At 45.1% G+C, this 23503-nt stretch overlaps 1 protein-coding gene across 9 annotated transcripts in view; it reads right to left on the reverse strand.

The window, feature by feature from the left end:
- The window catches only part of SHROOM2 (shroom family member 2), a 252676-nt gene that overhangs the window by 9297 nt on the left and 219876 nt on the right, over positions 1 to 23503 (reverse strand). For 8 of the 9 annotated variants that reach the window (XM_078602774.1, XM_078602773.1, XM_078602771.1 and 5 more), the window contains 4 exons: positions 5668 to 5812; positions 4934 to 5081; positions 4108 to 4301; positions 715 to 941 (listed from right to left, as the gene is read on the reverse strand). In XM_078602774.1, the coding sequence (XP_078458900.1) occupies positions 715 to 941; positions 4108 to 4301; positions 4934 to 5081; positions 5668 to 5812 (714 nt within the window). The remainder of the gene's footprint in view (positions 1 to 714; positions 942 to 4107; positions 4302 to 4933; positions 5082 to 5667; positions 5813 to 23503) is intronic. The other variant, XM_078602772.1, reaches the window with a different exon arrangement.

Consider the following 23503-nt stretch of genomic DNA (forward strand, 5'->3'; position numbering starts at 1 on the left):
GAGCAAATATTTTTACATTCTATAATAATATTTAGCTTGATCCAGCCAAGCTGTATCCCGTCACGAATGAAAGGGTGCAAACGCTAAAATTGCCTTAGCCCCAGATCACTCCTAGGTAAAAATAGCATACTTTCAAACGTATTAATAAGAATGTATTTAACACCAGAAGAGCAATGGTATCACCTAAGAGCTTAAAAGTAAAAACCTGAAGCATTTGTTCAATCGCACGAAAGCTTTATCTGCCCCCCCCTCCCCCCACACTTGCAAGTTTTATGAAAAGGGTCACACGTCCGCAAACGATGAGTTTCAAAAGACGACAGTAAAAAATACATTTCTGGGAGGCTCAGCCAGGACACATGATGATCCGGTAGCCTCCTCAGTGCATCAAACTCGCCAACTTTTACACAGCCAATCACCTGCCACACAGTGAATGGCCTTGCGCCTTTGTACATTGGCCCTTCCTCTTGGTCAGAAGCACCGCCTAATCCCTCTGCCAACCCCGCCGACTACCCCGCCGACTACTTACTCTCAGTCACCGTTGCCCATCAGCGATATCGTGAGTTAAAAAACATTAAACCAGGGGGGGGAGGACCATCCTGATTTTTACCGACATTTCAGAAAAACCAGGACGAGCCTTCAGCATCCCAGCTAAACCAGGGAGTTTTCTGTATCCCTTAACAAGGGCAACGGACTGCAATGCCCTTTCGTACGCACCTGGGAGTAGCGGACGTGTCCATGGCTGTCGGGGGCCTGTCCGTCAGCTGCTGGGGGGGCAGCAGCAGGGACGGCGAGGGAGCCGGAGGGGGAGACGAGGAGATGGCGGGCGCCAGGGATGGGCGCGGTGGCAGGGACGGAGACGAAGGGGGGAGAGGGAAGTTGCCCGGTATCGCCTCCAGCGTGGCGGGTGGCGGTGCCACGGGCTCGCCGCTGCTCACGCCGAGCTGGGCAGATTAAACAATCGAATGTCACGACGTGAATCACCTACGGTTGACTTCTGTTTTTTTGTTGATTAATAGCCGCAAATAAATACCTAACGGATAGCGTTTACACACTTGGCCAATTACAGCCGTAGTTTTAAAGGAACTCGCAAATCGAAAGGGTCGTGAGATGCAATCTCAGTTGGGGGTTGACAATCTATATTGCTGAATCTGCGGAACTACAAAATGTGATTGTCCAAACATGTGAAAGGAAAGGGCCTTGTGACTCGATGAGGCTTTTCTAGAGAAATAAAATTGTTTAGAATTATCTTGGTAGGTACTGCGACACCCCCATACCGACCACTTCCAACAACCCACACTGACCAAAGTAGGGAAGTAAGTCAGACAACTCCCGATAGAAACGTGGTGTGGATGAGGCCTTCATCCAGCAGCGGATTCATGAAGTGGCTTACATTTTATAACGATTATTACCGTGACGAGGACTGCTCGCGTTTTCATAAAGTGGCACTAACTTTATCGACCTCAGAACCGTGGATGCCCACGGAGACAAGCAACCAAGAGCCGGAATAAGAACCTCCGCCCAAGTGATGGGTTACACACACAAATGAGCAACAGCAGCGAACATTACACTTTCTATTTGCTTCACCAATTCTCACTGTACCAAGCGAAGGAGGAGGATAACCTCATCGTTCACGCACGCGCGATGTTTTGGACTTTGCCAGCACAGATAGAGGGAGAGTGGTCCAACGCGCACACAATGAAACACACGGGGCTACATTTGCAAATATTGACACACGGATGAACTGATTAAAAGTGCTGGCTGCGTATTCCTATGCTTCGTTATTTTTCTTAACTGTACCGTTGAGAGCATGGTCACCGTGAGCTGCTCTGCACATCGGGGTGACGTCAACCGTCGTTTGTGTCAGCCGTTGTTGTAGCAGTAGCAATAACAACGGCCTTTTATTTACCTAACAAAGCCTCATTGAAACTTTTTTTTCAGAAGCAGTTTTTTTGCATTGAGGAAATTCAGCCATTCCCTTCAGGAACGGGAGGAAAACAATACCTGGAGAAAAACCCAGATTCGACGAGGGGGCAAAACATTCAAAGCTCCGCACAGATAGATTAAATATTCTACCGTTCCGCTAAAACCATTTACTGGACATTGTACAGGCTAAGTCGACAACATTTGGTATTCCCAGGCAGTCTCCCATCCAATACCTTGGATCTACCTGGCTTAGCTGAAGACAAAATCAAGCACATTCGATTGGGCCATATGTGATGGCAAAACATTATCAAACTATAACTGTGATGACAGTCACCCCTCAAGAGAACAAGTAGAATTTAATTTCAATCAAACTATAAAACCAATCGATGTTACTGTTTTTTTTTATGTTGCGAAGTATTGATTTCATCAATTTATTAACTTTGGAAGTTTGTGCATTTCTATTGTGTGCATTGCGTACGATTTCATTTCGCCTGTAATTTCCCATGCACTTCGCCAAGATTGGCAATGCAATGGAGATGCGTGCCCCTCAATGGCCTCCCGTGTCTTTAAAGGCCATCTGCCCACACATCTGGGCAAGCGGTGCTCTAGCAGAGCACCCGACTTGCAATCAAAAGGCCCCCCTGAGTAAAAATCTGAGTTGGTGGGGGTGGTGGGGGGTAACAGGCACACAACGCAGCCCGTCGTGTCCCTGAGGACAATAAACTGAGCGCCACTGTCTGTGTGGAATGTCAAAACGGCTGCCCTAAGGAGAGCACGGCTCCCACAATGAGGTTGTAGAAATCCACCCCCCCCAGCCCCCCTCAGTGAGGCTCAAGAGGTGCCAATAGAGATGAGAGTCGCCACCAACACTTAAAATAGCAGGCAGACATTTAGACTTTAGATCCTTCCCTTTATCTCTCTTAACCTTAGCGCAAGACCTAACGGCCAAGCTGCCGCCAACAGGTCCGGGCTGTTTACCATCACGTCACCCGTAACCCGAGTGCATCAACTCCTCCTCCTACTTTGCACGGACTGGCGTCGGTGTAGAGCAACGACCAGAATTGTACAATTATTGCAGTTGCTGCCTGGGCCAATCGCAACGCTGAACCTTAAACAGGCTTCATCCTTTCTAGATTTGAAGCTTTCGTGACTGCAAGGAATCATCTTCTTAGGTTTTTTCGGTAAAGTCACGTAGAAAGTAAAATAAAATAAAAACAAAAATCACGACGTTTCGGAGGCAACACAAGTCTCCGTCATCAGGTGGGACCGTCACAGCCAGATTAGCTGTATCAAGTGAGGCAATGATTCAAGATGTAATCCCTTAAAAGCGAGTTGAGGGGGGAGGGAGAGGGAGGGGGGAGCTCATCAGACTATGGTAGCCAATGAAAGGAACGTATCGGGAGGGAGGGGGGGCGAGGCCAAAAGGGTGGGCGATGGACGTGGAAGCGCTTGTGCCCAAGCGGCCAATTACTGCACACGCCAACACAATGGAGCGATTGTGCGCAAGCGGCCAGCCACTGCACCCGCCAACACAATGGGCAGAGAGGAGGAGGGGGAGGTCTAATACACATGATAGACAAAAGAACGAAAATGATGAAGTTTGTACCCATCATCATTTTCGTTCTTTTGTCTATCATGTGTATTAGACCTCCCCCTCCTCCTCTCTGCCCATTGTGTTGGCGGGTGCAGTGGCTGGCCGCTTGCGCACAATCGCTCCATTGTGTTGGCGTGTGCAGTAATTGGCCGCTTGGGCACAAGCGCTTCCACGTCCATCGCCCACCCTTTTGGCCTCGCCCCCCCTCCCTCCCGATACGTTCCTTTCATTGGCTACCATAGTCTGATGAGCTCCCCCCTCCCTCTCCCTCCCCCCTCAACTCGCTTTTAAGGGATTACATCTTGAATCATTGCCTCACTTGATACAGCTAATCTGGCTGTGACGGTCCCACCTGATGACGGAGACTTGTGTTGCCTCCGAAACGTCGTGATTTTTGTTTTTATTTTATTTTACTTTCTACGTGACTTTACCGAAAAAACCTAAGAAGAGGCTTCATCCTTACCCGCCTAACAGATGCACCATTGTAATTCCCAGGTCTAATTATTATATCCCAGGTACACCGTTCCACCCCTCCCCCACCACTCCCCGAGGGCCCACAGTGCAGCTGGAGGAGCAGCTCAAGGCCGTACCTCCGCAGACGCGTCCACGGGGCCCCCTCGGCGACGCTCGCCGTGCTCCGTGGCTCTGGCCTCGGGACTCCGCTTGCCCGCGCCGTCTCCTGCCGAGGTGGCGGACGTGGCGTAGGGCTCGGAGCCGTCGCGCTTCGCCAGGAACTTGGGAGGGGGCGGCCTCTGCGGGGGCGCCCCTTTCTTGGTCGCTGCTGCTGGGGGGCAACAGACGCACGCGGGGCGGAGGGGTCAGGTCGGTGGCACGGCCCGTCGCGCGACGACCCGTCATCTTGAGAATTTAATTGGTTGGCTCACAGTGTGAAATGTAATTATCCCCTTCGGTAAGCCGTTCCCTTAATTGGAAAGGAAGAGCGCGCCAGGCGTTTTGCTCGCGAGGTAACAGCCAAGCACGTCGCTTTATAGTTTTCAACGCATCAACATTCGTTAATCTCATAATCTCGCTTTTTTTCGCCGTTCAGCAAAGGCACTCGCATTATTTGTTACAACACAAAAGCCTTTCTTATTTAAGTCCTTGTTAGTATTCGTGCCCCAAATTCTTTGAAGTTTCATGTCGAGCTCTCGTGTACAATTCACAAACTTTATTGCATCGATGTCGGGAAAAAGGTTAAAAGAACAACTACAGACCGATTATATAAAAGCCTTTGAAGTACGTTTCTGAAAGACGGCAGGTTTCAATACAACGCAAACTCATTAAAAAAAAATCACACTTCCGGATCAGCATGCATCGGTCGCTGTGGCAACATTACGCAATATGCGCTCGCAGCACCGTCAGGGATCAATGGAAAATAGGGAAAAAAGATCCGACAATAACAGATATTGTGAATACCTAAGGGCCTCTGCGTAGAATCTTGGAGACGTGACGCTGCCGTGTGCGCGTCTGACCACGCCCCGAAGCTCACGCCGACCCCAGGCAGGTCCAGAAGCCCGGCAGAAGCAGCCCGCTCGCGCCGCAAACGCACAGAGCCCTCCAACTCCTGTAGAACAACGTCACCCATTGTCGTGCCGTCAGACAGTCTAAAAATTCCAAGTGCCCTCCTCCGCTCGAATGAGTAACGTGGCGGCGCTCTTTGCCAGCGAGGTCCCTAAGACAAGGGTGGAAATTTTACTTTTGCAATGGCGGGGGGCCACAGCCTCTGAGGAGCGAATGAATGGGAAGAACTATTCGGTGCAGAACCTCTCCGGAGTTAATCGAATTATCTAGAGTCTTGCGGAACATCAATTGCGGCTGTCCTATGCAGAGACTTACACTTGGCCCCCTGCAACAGGAGGAATTTCAGCCACTGGCATTGTACCGCAAATGCAAAGGAACACCGCCAAAAGATTGACTAAGCAAGAAGACATTCTAGCGACTATATACAATATACCCCATCCATCAGGAGATAACCGCTCGCCCAAAACTATATTAAACATTGACTGGAGCCTCCTACACTCGTAATGCAATGATGTAACCATTGTGTTATGTATTACTATTATCAGTGCAGTGTACAGAATGGAGATGTGTGGCATTGCTCAAGAAGCAAATGCAGATGCTCAAATGAAGATCGCTGTTGACGGGCTTACCTCAAGGTTGGCACGCTCAGGCTTGCCACTGGAGTGGGTACCCCGGCCCCACCGGGCACCTCCAGCCGGAGCAGCCCAGCCGTCTCTGCTGGGTCCGTCTGGCTCCCTCACTCTATCCAGGCGCCCGACCTTCGACCAACTAGAACTGAACAAGACGAGATATAGGGGGAGAGAGAGATGACATTCAAAACTATTTTATTTTACCAGGTAAAGCTCACCGAGCTATTAGCTCGCTTTCAAAAGCGACCTGGCCACAAATGATAGATCAACAAAATGGCGTATCATGTGAATATGTATAGCAGCCAAATAATCTAAACACACGTTGACTCTAAACGTAAAGGGGAAAAACTGGAGGACCCGGAGAAAATTCCACGCGTTCAAAGGGAGAACATGCCATCTCCAATATACAGGCGGAGGGGTAGGGATCGAACCCACGACCTCCTGCATAACAGGTGAGAAATATAACATATTGCCACCGCGGTGCCCCAAAGACAGTCACCAAAACGCGTATCATTATCCAAGCTCTGTATCCAAAGCTGACACATCACAATTATATATTTTTTATACTGAAAAGGTTAGGTGCGTCCCGATGGGTATTTTGGTTGTGGGCGGAAAATCTCTAAAAGTGCACGTCTGGAGAAACTCGCCGCGCGGCTCTGAGGATCAGCCCCACATCTCTCGAAAAAAAACTCAACATGGTTGTAATTAAACTCGCACAGCCTCAAAGCTAATCTCATGGAAATCATCAAAACAATATTGTAGTTTCTCTGACTAAGTGGAAATGTCATAGTATGAGCGATGTAATAGAGCAGCAGTTAAAATAAGTTACGGAGTTCGTATCGAACTACGCTGCATTGAAAGGCGCTACTGGATAGTGTTTACATCCGAAATGTGAACCTCAAAACAAGTTGAAGGTATTTACACGAGTGCACGCCTTCCACGAGACACATTCAGCAGGTAGAGTTTTACCTTCAAAACATTATTTATATTCTTACTTTTTTTTGTACTCGTGAGGACTACTGATCCAGAAGATTCTATTCATTTCAGCGCACCACCTCTGCCCCAGGCTATATTCAAAGCTTGACAACAACAAAAAACACTGTAACCCTGTCTTACGCTCGAAGTCCTAGGTCTCAATACATAATACACTGTTCCAATGGAACGATTATGTTTTCTCAGATTGCCCAGAATTAAGAGTTGTATTTTCCTTCAATAGTTCATCTGGCATTTCAAAATGCCAGATCAATGATCATTTGTAACCAAAGCCTGCCACATTTGAAATGACTTATTTGTCAATAAATATAAAGAAAATTACCAAACAATGTGCCTCTTCATTCGAGCAACTGAACTTTACTGCTTCACATAAATGTACCACTTGTTCACTCCGAATTATTATATTTTTTTGAACAGTCTTTCCATTGAACTGCAACAATTATTTTACAGTGGAAGCATTCCATGTGCCATCTACTGAATATATTTAGTAACTGCAGAAAAAAAGCTAAATTTGGAGCAAAGTACCGTCCTGTACTTAACACACAAAGGGACAACTGTGAAGTGTCAGTGTCTCAAGTTCAAGCAAATGTAAAGCTGTGTTCATCTCCATTGGCCCTGTGCCACTGGTGGAAATTTCTGATTCCAGGAGTTGAGACCAGTCTCTGCACAAGATGACCGACTACTGTTGGCTTCCCATAAAGTGCTACTTACTCACTTTTGTAATTCACAAGAGCCGATGGGTTAAGTTGACCACAGACCACAATTTGAAAGGAGGACCTCCCTACTGTGCGACCCTGACAGAAGTGGACTCCACAAATTATCATGAGTGTGCAAATTTCACTCAATTTCGCTGCTATTGAACATCAGGAAAGGAAAGGAAAGAGCAGTGCTTGAACTGATCATGTTCAAGTTAGATGCAAGTGTAACAGATTACCATTGACTGTTTTCTATCACAACATCACGACTACTTAAAAAAACTGTGGCTTTTGTTACTGCATCATTGCTGCAAAAAAAACATCTACAGTGGTGTGAAACTACATAGGGCAAATAGTATGCAGTGAAAACAGAAATTGTGTGCACGTACAATTGTGCTCGTGCTTAAAGTTTAGTTTAAGAAGCTAATGAATCGCCGGTGCGAGTCTGAGCAGGATTGAAAATAAAACATCGGATTCCCTGGCTGTGATCGCTGGGACAGTAGCGGTGGCATCAAACCCGCCCAGGCAAGGCCCGACGCCTCCGGCCAAAGAGCACAGAAATTAAATTCTATTGGATTTTTTTAATGAAAAAAAATATATTAATATTAACGTCTTTGCATGGAATTTACTTAGGTGAGGGGGTTGGGGGGGGTGCGACATCATGCCATTGTTAGATATAAAAGTGTCACTTGTATAAATCTACAGTGTTGAGATCCAGTCCTACCTGCCACATTCGGATTAGAAGACTCGCATTTTTTCCCTGCATCTTGAATCAAAAGTTTGGGGTGTGTCTTTAACATCTGGTAGGTATACAAATGTGCGCGAGCACATTACAGAGACATTTGTGGTTCGTGTTAGTTTCCCGAGTGCCTTATAAAAACCAGAGGATATGGGAAGTTGGCATTTCACGCTGTACAAAGTTCTGCACCAGCTCTGCTGTTGTTGTGAATTCCAAAAATGCTCAGAAGCTGCTTTGACACAAGGATATGATGTGCATTCAAATTGCTTTAATCAAAGCGCTGTGTCTGTCAGTGACTAATGAGATTGTTGCCATTGTGCAAAGCTGTTGCAGACCTCTACAAACTCGACTGCTGCTGCTGCACAGTTGCCTCGTTAAACCATCAGCATGCCCAACGATTGACGTGAGGCAGTTTGGCCAAAGGGGTTATCTGCACCCAACGACTCTACAGTTTCACCGCAGAGGCATCTTAATATGTCAAGAGCTACAAAATATATATCCACTGACACACACAGAACATCGCATATCCAAATGTCACAAATCCACATTGGCCAATTATCCACCGCACCCAGTGCGGTGTGTGGGTGGTGCACTGGGTGTGCGGGTGTGCATCGCGTAACTGTCATCATTCTATCGACATTCACAAATACGACCTTTTCACACACGGTCGTTTTCTTAATCTGGCACACATTACATTTTGACTGGCACAATTTCGCTTACTTACTCTTTGGTTCTTTCGGTAAAGTCACATATCGTCGATTGCTTGTGTCGCGATCGAAACGTCGTGATCTATTTATCTTTTCTACCTACGTGACTTCACCGAAAGAACCAAAGAGTATGGATTCCTGCAGTCACGAAAGCTTCAAATCAAGATTCGCTTACTTCTCAAGCACAGCGCAACATGTGCCCATGTTTAGAGCCGTTTCGTGCTTTATTATTGTGGAATGACCTTTCAGTTTCTTGAGATGTATCAGGCGTTCTTTAGATGACCCTTTCCACAAATCCTCTCGACACCTCAGTCCCCTGCGAGTTGCATACGGGACTTGGCACTGGGCGGTGGTATATAGATAATGAACTGTATTATAATGGCCTCGACCATGGGGCACAGCAGCAGAACGTGCAGCTTGCAATCAGAATACTGAGTTCAAATCCCATTTGGGTGTTGACTCAGCCAATTCATCACTTCAGGCTAGATACAACAAGCACCACTTTGAAGGGAAGGTGACGGTGGCAATTTTGTCAGATGGTGGAGGGTTTTGACAAGCGTTGGTTAAACAAAAACTACCCGGCCTAGATATGGATTATATTGGATACGAACACCTACATTGTAGATTAAGGCGACAGGGTGTCGACATGCAAAGACTCATCCGCACACCATAGGAATATGGAAAAGGCAGTTATTGGATTATATAATTAGCGGAGAAACTGGGTTGACAGTATAAGCATAACATTGGGTTGCTGTGGCATTTTGACTGCCGTTTATACCGAGGATATATAAGAGCGTATCATTTCCACTTCCCTGCTTTTTTCACTCAGATATTTTTATTTACACACTCGAAACTATAACACACTAAGGCATGGATGGTCCCAGCAAGTATTTAAAATGCATTTAGGTATGTTGAACTTCTTTCGCGCCGTACGTAGCCAACCACTGATATATATTTCACATGGCACACCATACAGAGCAGAGTGGTTAAAATGAAGAAAAATGTTTTAATGGTATCCGTGGTAACAGAGCAACTATTAAGGCAGCTTATAGTATTTATTGCCGATAAAGGATGCCATCAATGTAATGCACACTGTGACGAAATGGAAGAGTTGATGTTTTATTTGTGCAAATAATGCAACCAAAGGAGCACATGTTTTCTCACGTAAACACTGGAACCATCTTCCGTTTTATGATGGCATTTTTACAGTGCTTTCTAACTATGCCATAAAGCTTGTCAATAAACATCATGAGGGATTTATGCTTTTATTTTTTTCTGCTATCCTTACATGTTATGCCTTCTTCAAAACTGTTATTTGCAAGTTAATGGTTACAAACGTGGCAAAAACTGCAAATATGCCTTTCCGCCTCCATCTAAAAAACATTGGAAAACTATTGCTTACGACGTCTGTCAAAACTTTACTCATGACTACATCTTCTGGAAGAAAATGCCTGCACGAAAAAATAAAACATTTCGGGAATTAACCTCGTTCATCGTTCTAACGGGCAACAATGTGCAAAATGAAATAGGACTCAATACAATTGTTCGTACTATGATTGGAGCGCTTGATTTTCAATAAAGTTTATTTTACGGTCGATAAGCCGGTAGCACTTGGTGGAAAATCAAGAGTGGTTGTCCTGCTTAGAATGGGCCCCGCAATAATAACATGGAATATTCCCACCACGGACTCAAGACCATGAAATGTTCAGAAGCGTCACAACGGTGCTTGCTTAAGCAGAAAGACTCTTTGCGTTTGTCAATTACATGTAGTCCGTGGAAAGACGAATGTTCAGAATAAGTGGAAAGGTAAGGAAAATAATAAATAAGGAAAATAACAGGGATCACAAGACATCATGGGAACAACTGACAAGAGGTGAGAGACAAAAATAACTCCGGAGGAGAGAAGCAGAGGAAGACAGTGGAGAAGATAGCAACAACAAGACGACATTACACAATTCGGAGATCCCAAAGGTTGCTGCTGGTTAGCAGCAACTGGGAAGTTACAGGCAGACAACAATAACATAGCCCGTGTAAGTGTCGCCAAGGAACATGTTATACATTTTCAAATTAACACATCTGTGCAGAGCACGTTCATGTTATTTACATCTGAATGTAAAATACTTGACACTAAACAAACTAATTGAGCAAAGGGAGGTGAACGCCTCCTGGATCTCAATGATTTAGAAAACTTTAGCCGTACTATCCTTGGTACCGGCTTCACAGTGAGCATTACTGTGACACATCTCAACAGCTCTTGCAGTAGCCTCGGTACAAGCAGCGGAGAGAAAAGGCAGAGCGCGCTACTTGTGCGAGGTCGTGTTAACAAAGTCTGCTTGTCACAGCATGAGAGGCAGTGGCCCAAGACAGCCGCGTGTAAGACGCTCCAACTAAGATGCCATCGGTCAATGTAATCACTCATCCCGTTGGCATCCTACTCGTACGTGCTGCCACGAATCGTCTGTCACGCAAATCGATTCGAATCCCACTGCACAACTGCTGCATCGTTCTGAATGCAAATGATATACCGTGAAGATTATAAAAAAAAAAGTGTGATGTGAAATAAAATAACAGATCATTGATATTTCATTTTTGAGACTGAAAGAAACATGAGAGTTTGAAATTAAACTGATCTGTTTTTCATTTCAATGCACATTTAGAATTTGATTTATTCACCTCATGGCCAAACTGCCACTGAAACTTTCCATTTCTCCCATAGGTAATATTATAAGGCTCCTTTCAAATGACAGCTCCACTCGATACTGATAAATGGCCAAGCTGTGAAGGACTATGTATTCCAAAACACAATCCCGCACTGTTGCATATGGTGAATAAAATTACTTCTGTAAGCGTCCTAGCCAGGTGTTTCTGTCAGCCACTCACCTCGACACTTGCAAAAGCCTCTCTGATAAACCACACACTTTAAAACGCTGCCTCAGCGTTAGCAGCCTCAACGTTCTAAGCCACAGATTCTTTCGGGAAATTAGAGTGGAACGAAATATAGACGATGAAGGAGTTCGGGTAGCTTAGGGAGGATTAAGCCTACGTGAGGTTAATGATCGAACATAACACAGACAGTGGGGGGTTCAAGGCCCAGGCCACTACTCAAGGTGAAGGGGTTATCTCATGTAGGGAGGAGTGAAACGATCTCAGCTGCATGGCTGACAACCGCACACAAAAACCCACGGTTATAAATAGGTCAAAATCAAGTCACCATCTCTGCTCAAACGTGTAATGGACTGAGCTCACGTTCATTGGTGACAGTAAGGCAGTAGTGATAATTCCACATTCCTATGCTGGGAGTTAGTCCATCCTCGCTCTAGGGATGAGGAAAAGGTATTCAAGGCAAGGGAAGAAATGTTCGCATGCACAGCAGGAAAGTGGCATCTGGCAAAAAAGTTAGAATTCGTCTAAAGTTTCATGGTGGGAGCGTTCATTGTCGACAAACGGTCTTCAGGAACTTCGAAGAGCCACATTCTTAGCAGATATTTGATTCCAAGAAGGTTTAAATATATAATTAGTAATTAATTGAAATTCCATGTCACAGGAACGTGGAATTTCCACTAATCGCCAAGGGCTACGGACAGGAATGGGTACCACCACATGTATGACTGAAACAGGGAGACGCTGACTTGATTTTGAGTTAGTGATAAATAAGGGACCACATCCAAAATAGGGTTTAAAGAAAAAACCTCAACCCTTACATATATAGCAGTGACACCCACACTGCTTTCCGAATTAAGAATCTATTTTAGGAATTCAAGAACTATGTGTTCATGTTCCAAAGGGGTAATCGCTACAGATGTTTTTAGGCCAAAACTGGATTTTTTTCTCCACACCCCCCCTTTAGCTTTCGTATCCCATTGCTGCAGGGGCTGATTACAAAGCAGACGCGTGCCCTTGTGTGCACGCAGACCCAGTCGCATGGAACAGAGTTCAAACTCCTGCGTCTGACTGCATGACAGGGTGAACCAGACTCGTTCTAAAAGGGCCTGCAAGTTGTGCAAACCACCACGAGACTTTTCTAGCTTTGTGTTGAGTTGTTCTTCCCCCGCACCTTCGATGTGCATGGTTGGCTACGTACGGTGCGAAAGAAGATCAACACACACACATACTAGGCTCTCGCATCATTTGCGCACTGTATAATTTTTCTTTCTCAAACCAGCTATTGAATTGAACTCATTACTAAATTACCCCATTACATTTGCCAAGAAAATGCATATCTGTACGCAAACTTTTTTGGCAGGAAATCCATAGGAAGGAATAGTATATGTCACGTTACTTTTCATGACATTTAAAACACAACTATACTTCATCTTACAAAGAAGAAGCATGGGCACAGCAACGATAAACGTAAAAAAAAACACGAATGGGCTGGTACTGCATGCCATGTACATGATGTGCAATCATAACTCACACAAATACACCTTGGAGGCCTCACTCCATTTTGTTAACATCTGCAAAAAAATAGTTTTCAAAATAAACAAATTCACTATCCGCGCATGGCAACACGCCGTGTTTAAGGATACCAGATATTATTTTGACCGTGAACATGTCCACACACCACCCAGCACTCTGTATGCAATGCTGCGCTGCATTTAATGCCATACGTGATTTGGGGTCAAGATTTAGATTTCCGGCAATGCAACTTCTTCCTTCGTATGGCTGATGTAGATGCAGAGATGCAGGGCATCTACATGAGATGCACCTCCGATGAGCACGGTTGGCTATATATGGTGCGAAAGAAGTTCAGACTACAATTTCACATGCAGGTGGTCAAGCCAGACAACCACGGCAGGAACAGCCGAGTTGTATCGCAGCGACGTCTCTGCCAATGCGACCGTTTAGTTTGCTGTCTTTCCCCCAGCGCCTCCGATTAGCACAGTTGGCTACATACGTTCAACATACAGTACATAACCACACCTTTCCATCGCTTCCCCTTCCTTCTTTCCACGAATTCCCGCAACCGTCTCCCTACACGTTACCTGCTGCCCCCTCTCTCGTTGCTAAAGATTGTGGGTATCATGAGCTGGAGCCATCCGAGTGTGGCCAGGAGTTGAAGATGCTAGGCCCTAGGATTGTGGGACTCTTAATTCGTAGAACAATCACCAACATGCACACAAGCCCTCCCATTTGGCCAATGGCAACCACACAACACAGCGTGGGAAAAGAATCTTGCACCCAGACTCTACCAGGGTGGCGAGAGAACTCCACACGCTGGTGGGAACGTTGAGGAGAAACACCCGGTCGCATTCAAATACAAGAATCGGAGGCGACATATCCTTGATTGTGAGAAAATTGTCGTGCGGAATTAGTGCGAGCCATCTCACTTGTACAACACAGACCACACACACACACAGGTGGACAACACCCAGTGTAAATGTGAAATGTGCTTCGTCATTAACGTCAATAACAATTGGCAACAATATTGTAAAACAAAACAATTATAAAAAAAAAAACTGTTGATTAAGTCAGCCAGGCATGCAATATGATGACTTCATGACAAAAATAATATTCCAGGGAGTGTTGATGTATTTAAAAACACCTCATCATAACCTACTGGCAGATTTACAATCCAAGCTCCCACCTGGGCAGCCTGGAGGCTTGAGAGCAGCTCCAAGGAGCCGCTGATTACCTTCACGATCTCCCTCGAGGCACTGAGCCACAGCGTGCTCGCCCCGTCATAGTTGCAGATCAACGCGCCGCAACTTAAGGCAATGCGACATACGCGAGCTTACATTTTCACTTTCATAGCCTCGGTGGCGGATGCAAATGCATTAAAATGAATTGCAGCAGAGTCTGCGATATGTCTAATCGTTAAAGGAGATTACTGTGGTGTAAAGTAAATTACCTTATCCACCCCCCACCGCAACACATCGGGGTACCTTGCAACAGTTTCCTCCGGAGCAAAAGTACACTTAGTCTATTGGCGAATTCCTAGGATAACATTACGCACAGTTGCACCCATTAATCCCCATCTCCTCTAATCCGTCACCTAACTCGAAGGGGGAAAAAAAACAGCAGTGGGATTTTGCCACTCGTGTGTGCCCGAGCTAAACACTCTGGCGCACTGTGAAGCCCCCGCCGCCCAATACACAGCAGCAGGGTCATTTGTAGGGGGGGACAGAACGCCAGTAACAGAGCCGATATTTACAGAGGAGTTACGTACCGTTTCTCTAACCCTTGTGCATTCTACAAACACTACGGCCGATTGGCAAATAGTGACACGATGTGATGTAGGGGCCTCCTGCCCTGTGATCCCAACTCACCGATAAGGATTCAACTCCAGGGCCAAAATAACTAGGCCGCACTGTATGCCGCATGGAACGGTGCTGTGGCTGGTGTGGAGCTAGGAATATGAATATTGCGCAAATGCACACAGCCAAACAACGCCAGGGGCTCCGAATGAATTTAAATATAGGGGTGAACCAAATATATATTTTTATTCAAATTATAATGAGCATAAACAAAATCGAATAATTATCTCTCACCCATATCTTGTCTAGTTCGCCTCTTCCATCTCACTCCATACGTATCTCTACATCTCTGATTTCTCTACGCCTTTGTCTCATCTGTATCCCTACACTCTCATCTCAAGACGGTTATATCGTGTCTACATTGCGATAATCTCACATCACTCTCTCTTGCCAATGTCTCTTCTGTCATGTCACTCAAGAGTTTACAAATCAAAAGGACCCCCCCCACCCCCCCCCCCCACAGAATGTTTTGCTTATTGGCCCATTGGGCCTGCACCAGCGCTGCCGCAGCAATATTTTCAAACTCAAGACTTCTTCTCAAACACGCATGGGGCAGGGCCCAAACCAGTTGGCGGTTGGGAACCAGTGGTGGAAATTCCACAATTCTATGGCAGAGGCCATTTTCTCTACAGGGCAACCACTGCCTTCCCCACAAAGTGGAGCTAAATTGACGGGCTGACGCTCAAAGTTGGATTTTCACTCATGATCTGTTTGAATGTGAACCAGTAATGGGTTACTTTGTTAGATACAAAGCATCCTCATCATTGAAATGCACACGTGGCCCAATCACTGTGTGACACCACAACTGGTGTTTAAAACTAGACACAGGTAGACAAGAGAAAACAAGCCATGATGTTGGGACGCTTCAGTTTAAGGAAAGGTTGAGTTTACAACAATAGCAGAAAGCTTTGTCCACCATTGCCCACGAGGGGATGCCCATTTGCTAATAATAATCATCATCGATACACGGAGGATAATTTACCTTAAGTGTACTCAAAAACCTGGCATTTGTGGTACGAGCAATATGGGGATGTATGCGACCCAAGTCAAACAACGCACTTGGTACCAGATATTGTAAATATGCGCGTGGTGAAAAAAACCCAGGTTGCTGTGAAATATTCATGGAAAAATAAAGGCAACAGAAATGTCGAAATTCTGGACATGAAACGCATTGGGCAATGTAGCTGGGGCACAATTAAGGGTAGCCTAGCAACAATTCCACTATTTTTATGAGGCTTTTATTTGCTCAACTCACAAATGGAAGGGAGCGTGTTTAAGTCCTGGTCAGGGGTCAAGTCAGCCCATCACGATGTAGGATGATATAAATTGAATACCTCTTCAGAGGAAGTATTTATCCAATGTAAATAATGGCCTTTGCTGTAAGAATGTGGAATGTCCACCAATTACACAGAGCCGTTGATGGAACATCACCCTGTGTTTAATGGAGTAGAAAAAAATTGATTCTTCGCTTTGGCGAGTACCATAACTGTAAAGTCTTATTTGTCCTAAAATTCAAAAACGTCAAGATATTCAACATTTCAAAGTGCACTGAATGTATGTCCAACTCGCCTACAAGTTCAAGGTGTCTACTTAACCAACATTTAAACTTGCTACACGACAAGAACACATCCCAACTGTGCACCAAAGAGGAAACATGCTGTGTCACACAATTGATCAGCAATCACAATTGCTGATCAAATCAATATGGAATTGGCCAAAACGTAGGAGAAAAATTTATTATCAAAAATTTGAGGCCAAATAAAACTATGTAGCTCTTTTTCAGATACGACCCGGCCACAAATGATGGCTGAACAAAGTGGCTTATAATATGGAAATGTATAGCAGCCAAATACTCTAAATGCATGTTTCTAAACGTGGAGGGAAAAACTGGAAGACCCGGAGAAAAATCCACACGACCACGGGGAGAGTGAGACATGCAAACTCCAAATATACAGGCGTCAAGGTTGGGATCGAAAACACGACCTCATGTATACCAGGAGAGGGAGTTAACATCTCGCCACCGCAGCGCCTGGTTTAATAAAGGGCAGTAAATTGCTTTGGCAGTTAAACAGGCATGGAATACTGTATTAGAATAATTTGTTTAGAAGAGGCCTTCAATTATTTGCACACAAAAAGTACACAACAGAATCCATTCCTTTGTGCCGTTTTTACAGAGGGGAAGTTTGCGTCACAACATCTTTGAGAAATACATTCAAGTTTGACCCACAACTAAATGGAACATGAACAATAGTTTTTCAAAAGGACCTTAGAAACGTGCGTAGACTATTATTATGCAAGCTCAGTTCAATTAGTCACAACGCAATTTAGTCTTGCTCAACAGCAAGGCTTCCCCTGGAGGCATTTCCATCAAACAACCATCCCTTTATACATGCAAGTAGTTCTGCAAGTTTACCTGGGTTAGACCTCCGTGTATATTTTGCCCCAGCGAGCCTCGTGTGACTTGGGAGTACAGAGTCACTAATTGCAGTGGTGCGAGCGCCTCCAACACGCAGCAATTCACAAAACACAACGTTGCAAAGCAGTGACATTTATCTACATCTCCGATCGGCCAGCCCTCGCCTGCCCTAGAGGGACGACCACTCTGCACGAGCGCAAACGCCGTGCCAACTACAGATTCCCAAGCCAAACGAACCGCGCGAAGTTTGGCCAAACCAAAGTGTAAGATGTCTCTCCTTCGCTCGGAATTTTTATTTATAGAAAAAAAAAGCCACCTTACCTCGGCGTTTAAGGCAGACAAGAGAAATAAGATCCGCGTGCGGAGCACCGCCGAGCCGGCGACGTTATCGGAGCGAGGGCTCACGCGCTCCTCGAAGCGTGCGCGAAGCAGGAAGCTGCTCAACTGCGATCACCACCGGCTGCCGAGCCCAGCCCTTGCAAAGAGAAAACTCCGCAGGGCCCTCCCCCCCCCCCTTTGGCAAACGCACGCCCACATGCGAACACGCACACACACTCTGGCCAGCCCGTGCGTGCGCACACACACACACCTATCGTAAGCCCTCAGGCATGAACGCCACAAAGGCAGAAGGCCAGGCCAATTAAAGGGCAAATATTTCCATGAGATTGTGCCGCCGAAATGAGTGCACGGCAAAACTACAGGAGGCAGGCATAGTCAAAATGTGTCCAGAATGAAGTACCGATGTTAAAGTAATATCCGTTGTAAAAGCCCACAGAATCTCAAAACTATTTTATGTTGAGAATCCTATGTTAAAGGGTTTCTGGCAAATTTAATGTTTAGGGTGTTACGCGTGGACTGACTTATTTTCACGACCTGTCACTTTTCTGATGTTCCAAACATAGTTTCAGTGACATTACATACAGCCACAAAAAGTAATTTAAATATAATAGGCTATTAGATGATGAAAACAGCAAAGGCACATAGAAGGTTGGTAAATCACAAATCGTAGGCGTTAGAGACCAAAACAGAGATATAATGCATGTGACGGTATCATAAACCGATTGGAGGAATGATATGAAGGTCTCTTTCACGGTAAAATTAAGACGACGTTCCAAAGCTATATTGGAGAAATAACGGGGCAAAGGTACAATTTTACAGTATTAACCATCTCAGATGTGCACATGACATGGCGAACAGAAACCAACTGCAGGAAATGATCAAAGACATTTTCAAGAAAGGCTCAAATGTCGGGCTCGATAAAAATATCATCAAAACTCAAGCCACGTACAACCAGTTGGCTCAAAGATTAAAAATATTTTTTGGAGGGACCAACTGGAAAACACGCTAAAGTTAGCATAGCAAGGGTAATAAAAAGTGGTTGAGATCAGGTTGCAGTGCTTTTTGGGGAAAATAATGAGCTACATACCAATGTTTCTGAATCTTTTTTTTTGTTAATCAGTGCATATTTTTACCTGCATTGGCATGTGGATCAGAAACACGGACGTTGACAAAAGAGCAGAGGACAAAAGCTAAAATTGTGCAAAGCGGCAATGGAAATTGCATGCTTGGCATTACACGGAGAGACAAGAGAAAGAACAAACACACGGCTCAGAGAACACACGCCCAACAAGTCGGAGCCTCTGTATGAATACAAGTGGGTTTTTGGGGCAAGACATGTCGCTAGAAAGGACGATGGCCAGTGGTCAAGAACAACATGACTGGCCACCATAGGAGGGAAAGCGTCCGACAGAAGTCCACCAGAGAGAAGAAGCAATGAAGTCCGCTCATTGTGTGCGGGAGTTGGTTGGGAGTGCTGTATTGTGAGACTGGGTGAAACATTATAAAAATGGCTTGGAAAGAGATCCATCCAGCAGCGGATAAAATGGGCCTGGTGACGACGATCCGAAAAAATAAAATCCCATTGTTTTGTTTTTGTTGCACGTCTCTCCACCCCTGTTGGCGATACTCAGCGATGAAAGATATCCTCTACAAGTCCTGCAAATGTTTTTAGCAGCCATACCCAGGGAGGTATTCATCACCCAGACTGACAACCCTGCAGTATAATGAGAGATCATTTCCTGGACCCATCTCATGGAGGGTTTTTATAAAGAGGACTTATATGGCCCGACACGAATGTGCCACATCGCCTTTTAAATTAGGCACGGTATGCAATGCATTTGAGGGGACTACACTCTGCAGTAGAGTTTTCACATATTTCTAATTCTAGTGCAAATGCAGTTCTGTTTTGGGACAAGTATTACTGCTTTTTTCCCCATTGCCACATTCCTACTTGAGCGTGCTCCATAAAGAATGTATGCATTTGTGCTTTTATACATATGACCGTATGAATGCGAGTACTGTTATGATCAACAGTCATTGTTGTATGGCTAGACCGGATGCATTGCAGCAATGTGGAATTTCCACAACTGGCTCAGAACTGAAAACAGACAAGTGCCAACTCATTGCTCGGCTGAACAGGGGACACACTTTGGATTTTTGTACAACTGATATAACAAATGGGACCGTTTCATCATTGGCCACAGGTGTATTTATGTTATTTCAACTCTAGTTTTGGCTCAGGAGTAATTACTATGGGTCAACAACATGGTCAGCTGGGAGAATGGGCCATGTTCCTCGCTTCAACAGCGCCTGAGCTTTCACACATTGCGGCTGGTGCTAATGGCTCACATGCAAAGCTTCAAAAGCCTTGGGCACAGATGGGCCAAAAGCCTCCTTTTTGCACCCTCATGTACCCATACTGGTTTACATAAATCCAAGCTTTTCAAAGCACAAACTCCCCTTCTTGTGGTGGACACGTGTAATGACATTTCCATACCACAAGCAAAAACATTGGAAAACTCACCACAAAGCTCAAAGTTTCACCACTTTGCACAACAGAGGGTTTCTAAAATCAAGTCGCTCTGAGAACAATTCAGATTTTGTCAATAAGCTCGAAACGAAATTTCACTCATCGTTCTACAATTCTGATAAGTGAGCAAAACGCTTCTAAAAATCCCTCACAATTGTCAGTTGCAGTAAATTTAAAAGATGAGCACTGCTTGTTGTTGTGTTTTACCGCTTGGGAAGAGCCAAGACACATTTCCAGCATCACACAAGACAACAAGCAGGAATCGTGTACAGATGATGCTTCCTTATCGGCATTCGGGGAATTGGCGTTCAGTCAAGTGGTGAAAATTTGGCACTGGAATTGCAATATGTGCACTGGGAGGGCCTCTATATGGCTGCCCCCTGCACAGAACACGACTAATGGCAGGAAGCGATACGGGAGGGAATCGGAAGGTAATGGGTAAAACAGCTGTGACAATGAGCCGCCTTCAACACCGCGAGCTGCTGCCCTGTTTTCCTTCACACATTCCAAGCGGGGCAAATGCTATCTTATCCATCACTCTTCTTTCTATAATCCCGTGGTCTGAAAGGCAGGGGTCGGCAACCGGCGGCTCCTCGAGAGACGCATGTAAGGGCTGCATTGGGATGTTATTTATTAAGAGCAGTCTTGTATTTACATGCATTGTGGTTCTTGAAATCGTTGTTTTTTTACCAGATGGAAAAAAAAATGGATGTTCTTTTGATTTGGGTGCCAACCCCTCTAAGGGAAAGATTGAGGACCTAATGGGTCTCGGCCAATTAGAAATGAGCTGAAGCACCCAACTCGCCGTTTGTTGCCAAGCCGCGGCTATTAATGCAAAGACAAGCACCGATTAAACACACTGGTCAAGGTCACAAAACCCTGTCCAAACGGCGTTGTCACACAAGTGTCAATATTAGCTCCAGTCATATTTAGGGCTTGAGATTTTTCGACCAAAACCCGAACTATGCGAGTCAAACGTGACCAAGACTCGGCTCCATGAGACTGCGCCAAAGCAAACGCCAGCAAGCACGGGCACACGAGTCTCTCCACCTGAGGCAGCGGTCTGTGAGCCACAGGGTGTGGGCAAACGCAAAAGACGTTAGTTTGCGTGTCAGTGCCTTGTGCCAACCCCGTCCATGATGTGGAATGAGTAAGAAGTAGATTATCTTGAGGGCTTCCTGTACCCACGCCATTTCATCAACGGTGGCGAAGACCACCACATCTCAATCTCCCTCCTTGAGCAAAGTGACGGCACTATTGTATACTTGTCTTCGGAGGGCCGTGTTTTATGAGTATCATATATACTGATAAAACAAGGTCCAAGTGACCTTCTGCTTAAGTGAGCATGGGACATTGATCATCACCATTCATAGCGTGAGTCAGCTGGTGGAAATTGCAGTTTCCTATGGCAAGGTCCAGTCTCTTGATGGGAAAACTACTCATGACTTCCTGCAAAGTAGTACTCTGACTACCAACCCCAGGAGGCATGAAAAGCAGAGTTAACCCCCAACTGGGATTTTAATTTACAACTTTCAATTGCGAGTCATGCACTCGAACCACATTTCTGCCCAAAATATGGTTTAATAATAAAATATAGCCCTTCCTCAATCCACTGCTGGCTGAAGGCATCAACACCATTCTGAAATCAGTCACGTGAGTTAACCATACTTTAACAGGTCACTGGGTAACAGTGCAGTGTGCTAACCACTGCACCACCGCTCCCCTCCTCCCTCCCCACCACACAGAATGTGAGGTGCGAATTAAACTAACAGCGTCCAAGGATTTCTAAGTGATTGCAATAACAAGTCCGACCACAGAGGCAAAGTCGTAAGATCAGCTCTTAGCACAGAGTTATTATAAACCTTACTACCCTACAACAAGCGGTTAATGAACAGAACAATGCTCAAGTCCAAGTTCTAAGGTTTAGGCCTTGGCTTTCTTTCAGATTTTAACAAACGTGCGCCGCCTGCTTGCATATGTTAACAATCGCATCCAACTCCCTTTCACAATAGTGGTGAAGGGAGTGCCGATGTAAATGGCTGTGAATGTTACTGCAGAGAAATACCCCACGGACTCACATTTGGAAGAATGCAAGTTAAATTTCAGTTCGTAGTCCACTGGGACCAGTTGATAATTTGATCAGATACGGTGTTGAGAAATAATGTCTGACAGTACAGATGCCACGCACAAGTTGAGCAAAGTTTGAAAATGTGGATTGTGCCATGATCTCAGAGACCTTTCATAGTTTCAGGGACCTTATTGTAAGCCACAGGATCTGATCTAAGTGACTAACTCAATTTGCTCATGAAGACTGATTGTTTGGTTATAAGCCACAGGATCTGATCAAGGCGACGAACTCAATGATCTAATTTAGACAATGATTGTATGGTTATATAACCTCGAAATGCCACCAAAAATGTTGCGTCCACAATTTTCACAAGGGACTGCTCCGCCTGTAAGCTTTATTTCAGCCAGTGAAATGTTTTTGGCCAGGCACTTTTCTTAAATAGTTTCCCACAACATTGGCCAACCACCACAACACGTTTACCTTGTTATTCCCCAAGCATAGTTGTTGATCACAGCTATTTGCATGCACTTTTAATAAATTGAATAAAATAACGGATAATGGTTATATATATTTTTCTTGCACCCTTTTCACGAACAGAAAAATATCCTAGACTACATACTAGGAAAAATATATCTTAAGAGTATTCAAAATGTTGTAAAAATAATCTGCCATGTGCAATACGCAGAGATGAATGTGCAATAAAACATTTTAAAGATTTTGTTCAAATGGAAAAGTTACATTCATGCTTGGGACAACTTACTGTACCACAACTCATGGTTTGCTGAGCATCACTAAATAGGGCTGAATCACCCATGCATCCGAGCCCCACCTCAGAGTGAACATCACTCCGAGATTGCACATTGCAATTCAGACCATGTGCTCGAATGTTCCGCAGAGACAGCCAGTAGTTGTTATTGTTACGGACCGGATACTCCGCTGCTAGGGATGACATGCAGACGTGGGGGTACTGCACGTGATTGTTGTTGTTGTTATTATTTGTGGTGTTTTCATCACATCAGGGCTGGCAAGTATCTACCTCACACGTGACCCAGACAACACTACAAAAAACACTTAAGGTTCATAAAAACAACCTGA

Source organism: Lampetra planeri, chromosome 19, assembly GCF_965212315.1.
Source record: "Lampetra planeri chromosome 19, kcLamPlan1.2.h2, whole genome shotgun sequence".
Classification (NCBI taxonomy): domain Eukaryota; kingdom Metazoa; phylum Chordata; class Hyperoartia; order Petromyzontiformes; family Petromyzontidae; genus Lampetra; species Lampetra planeri.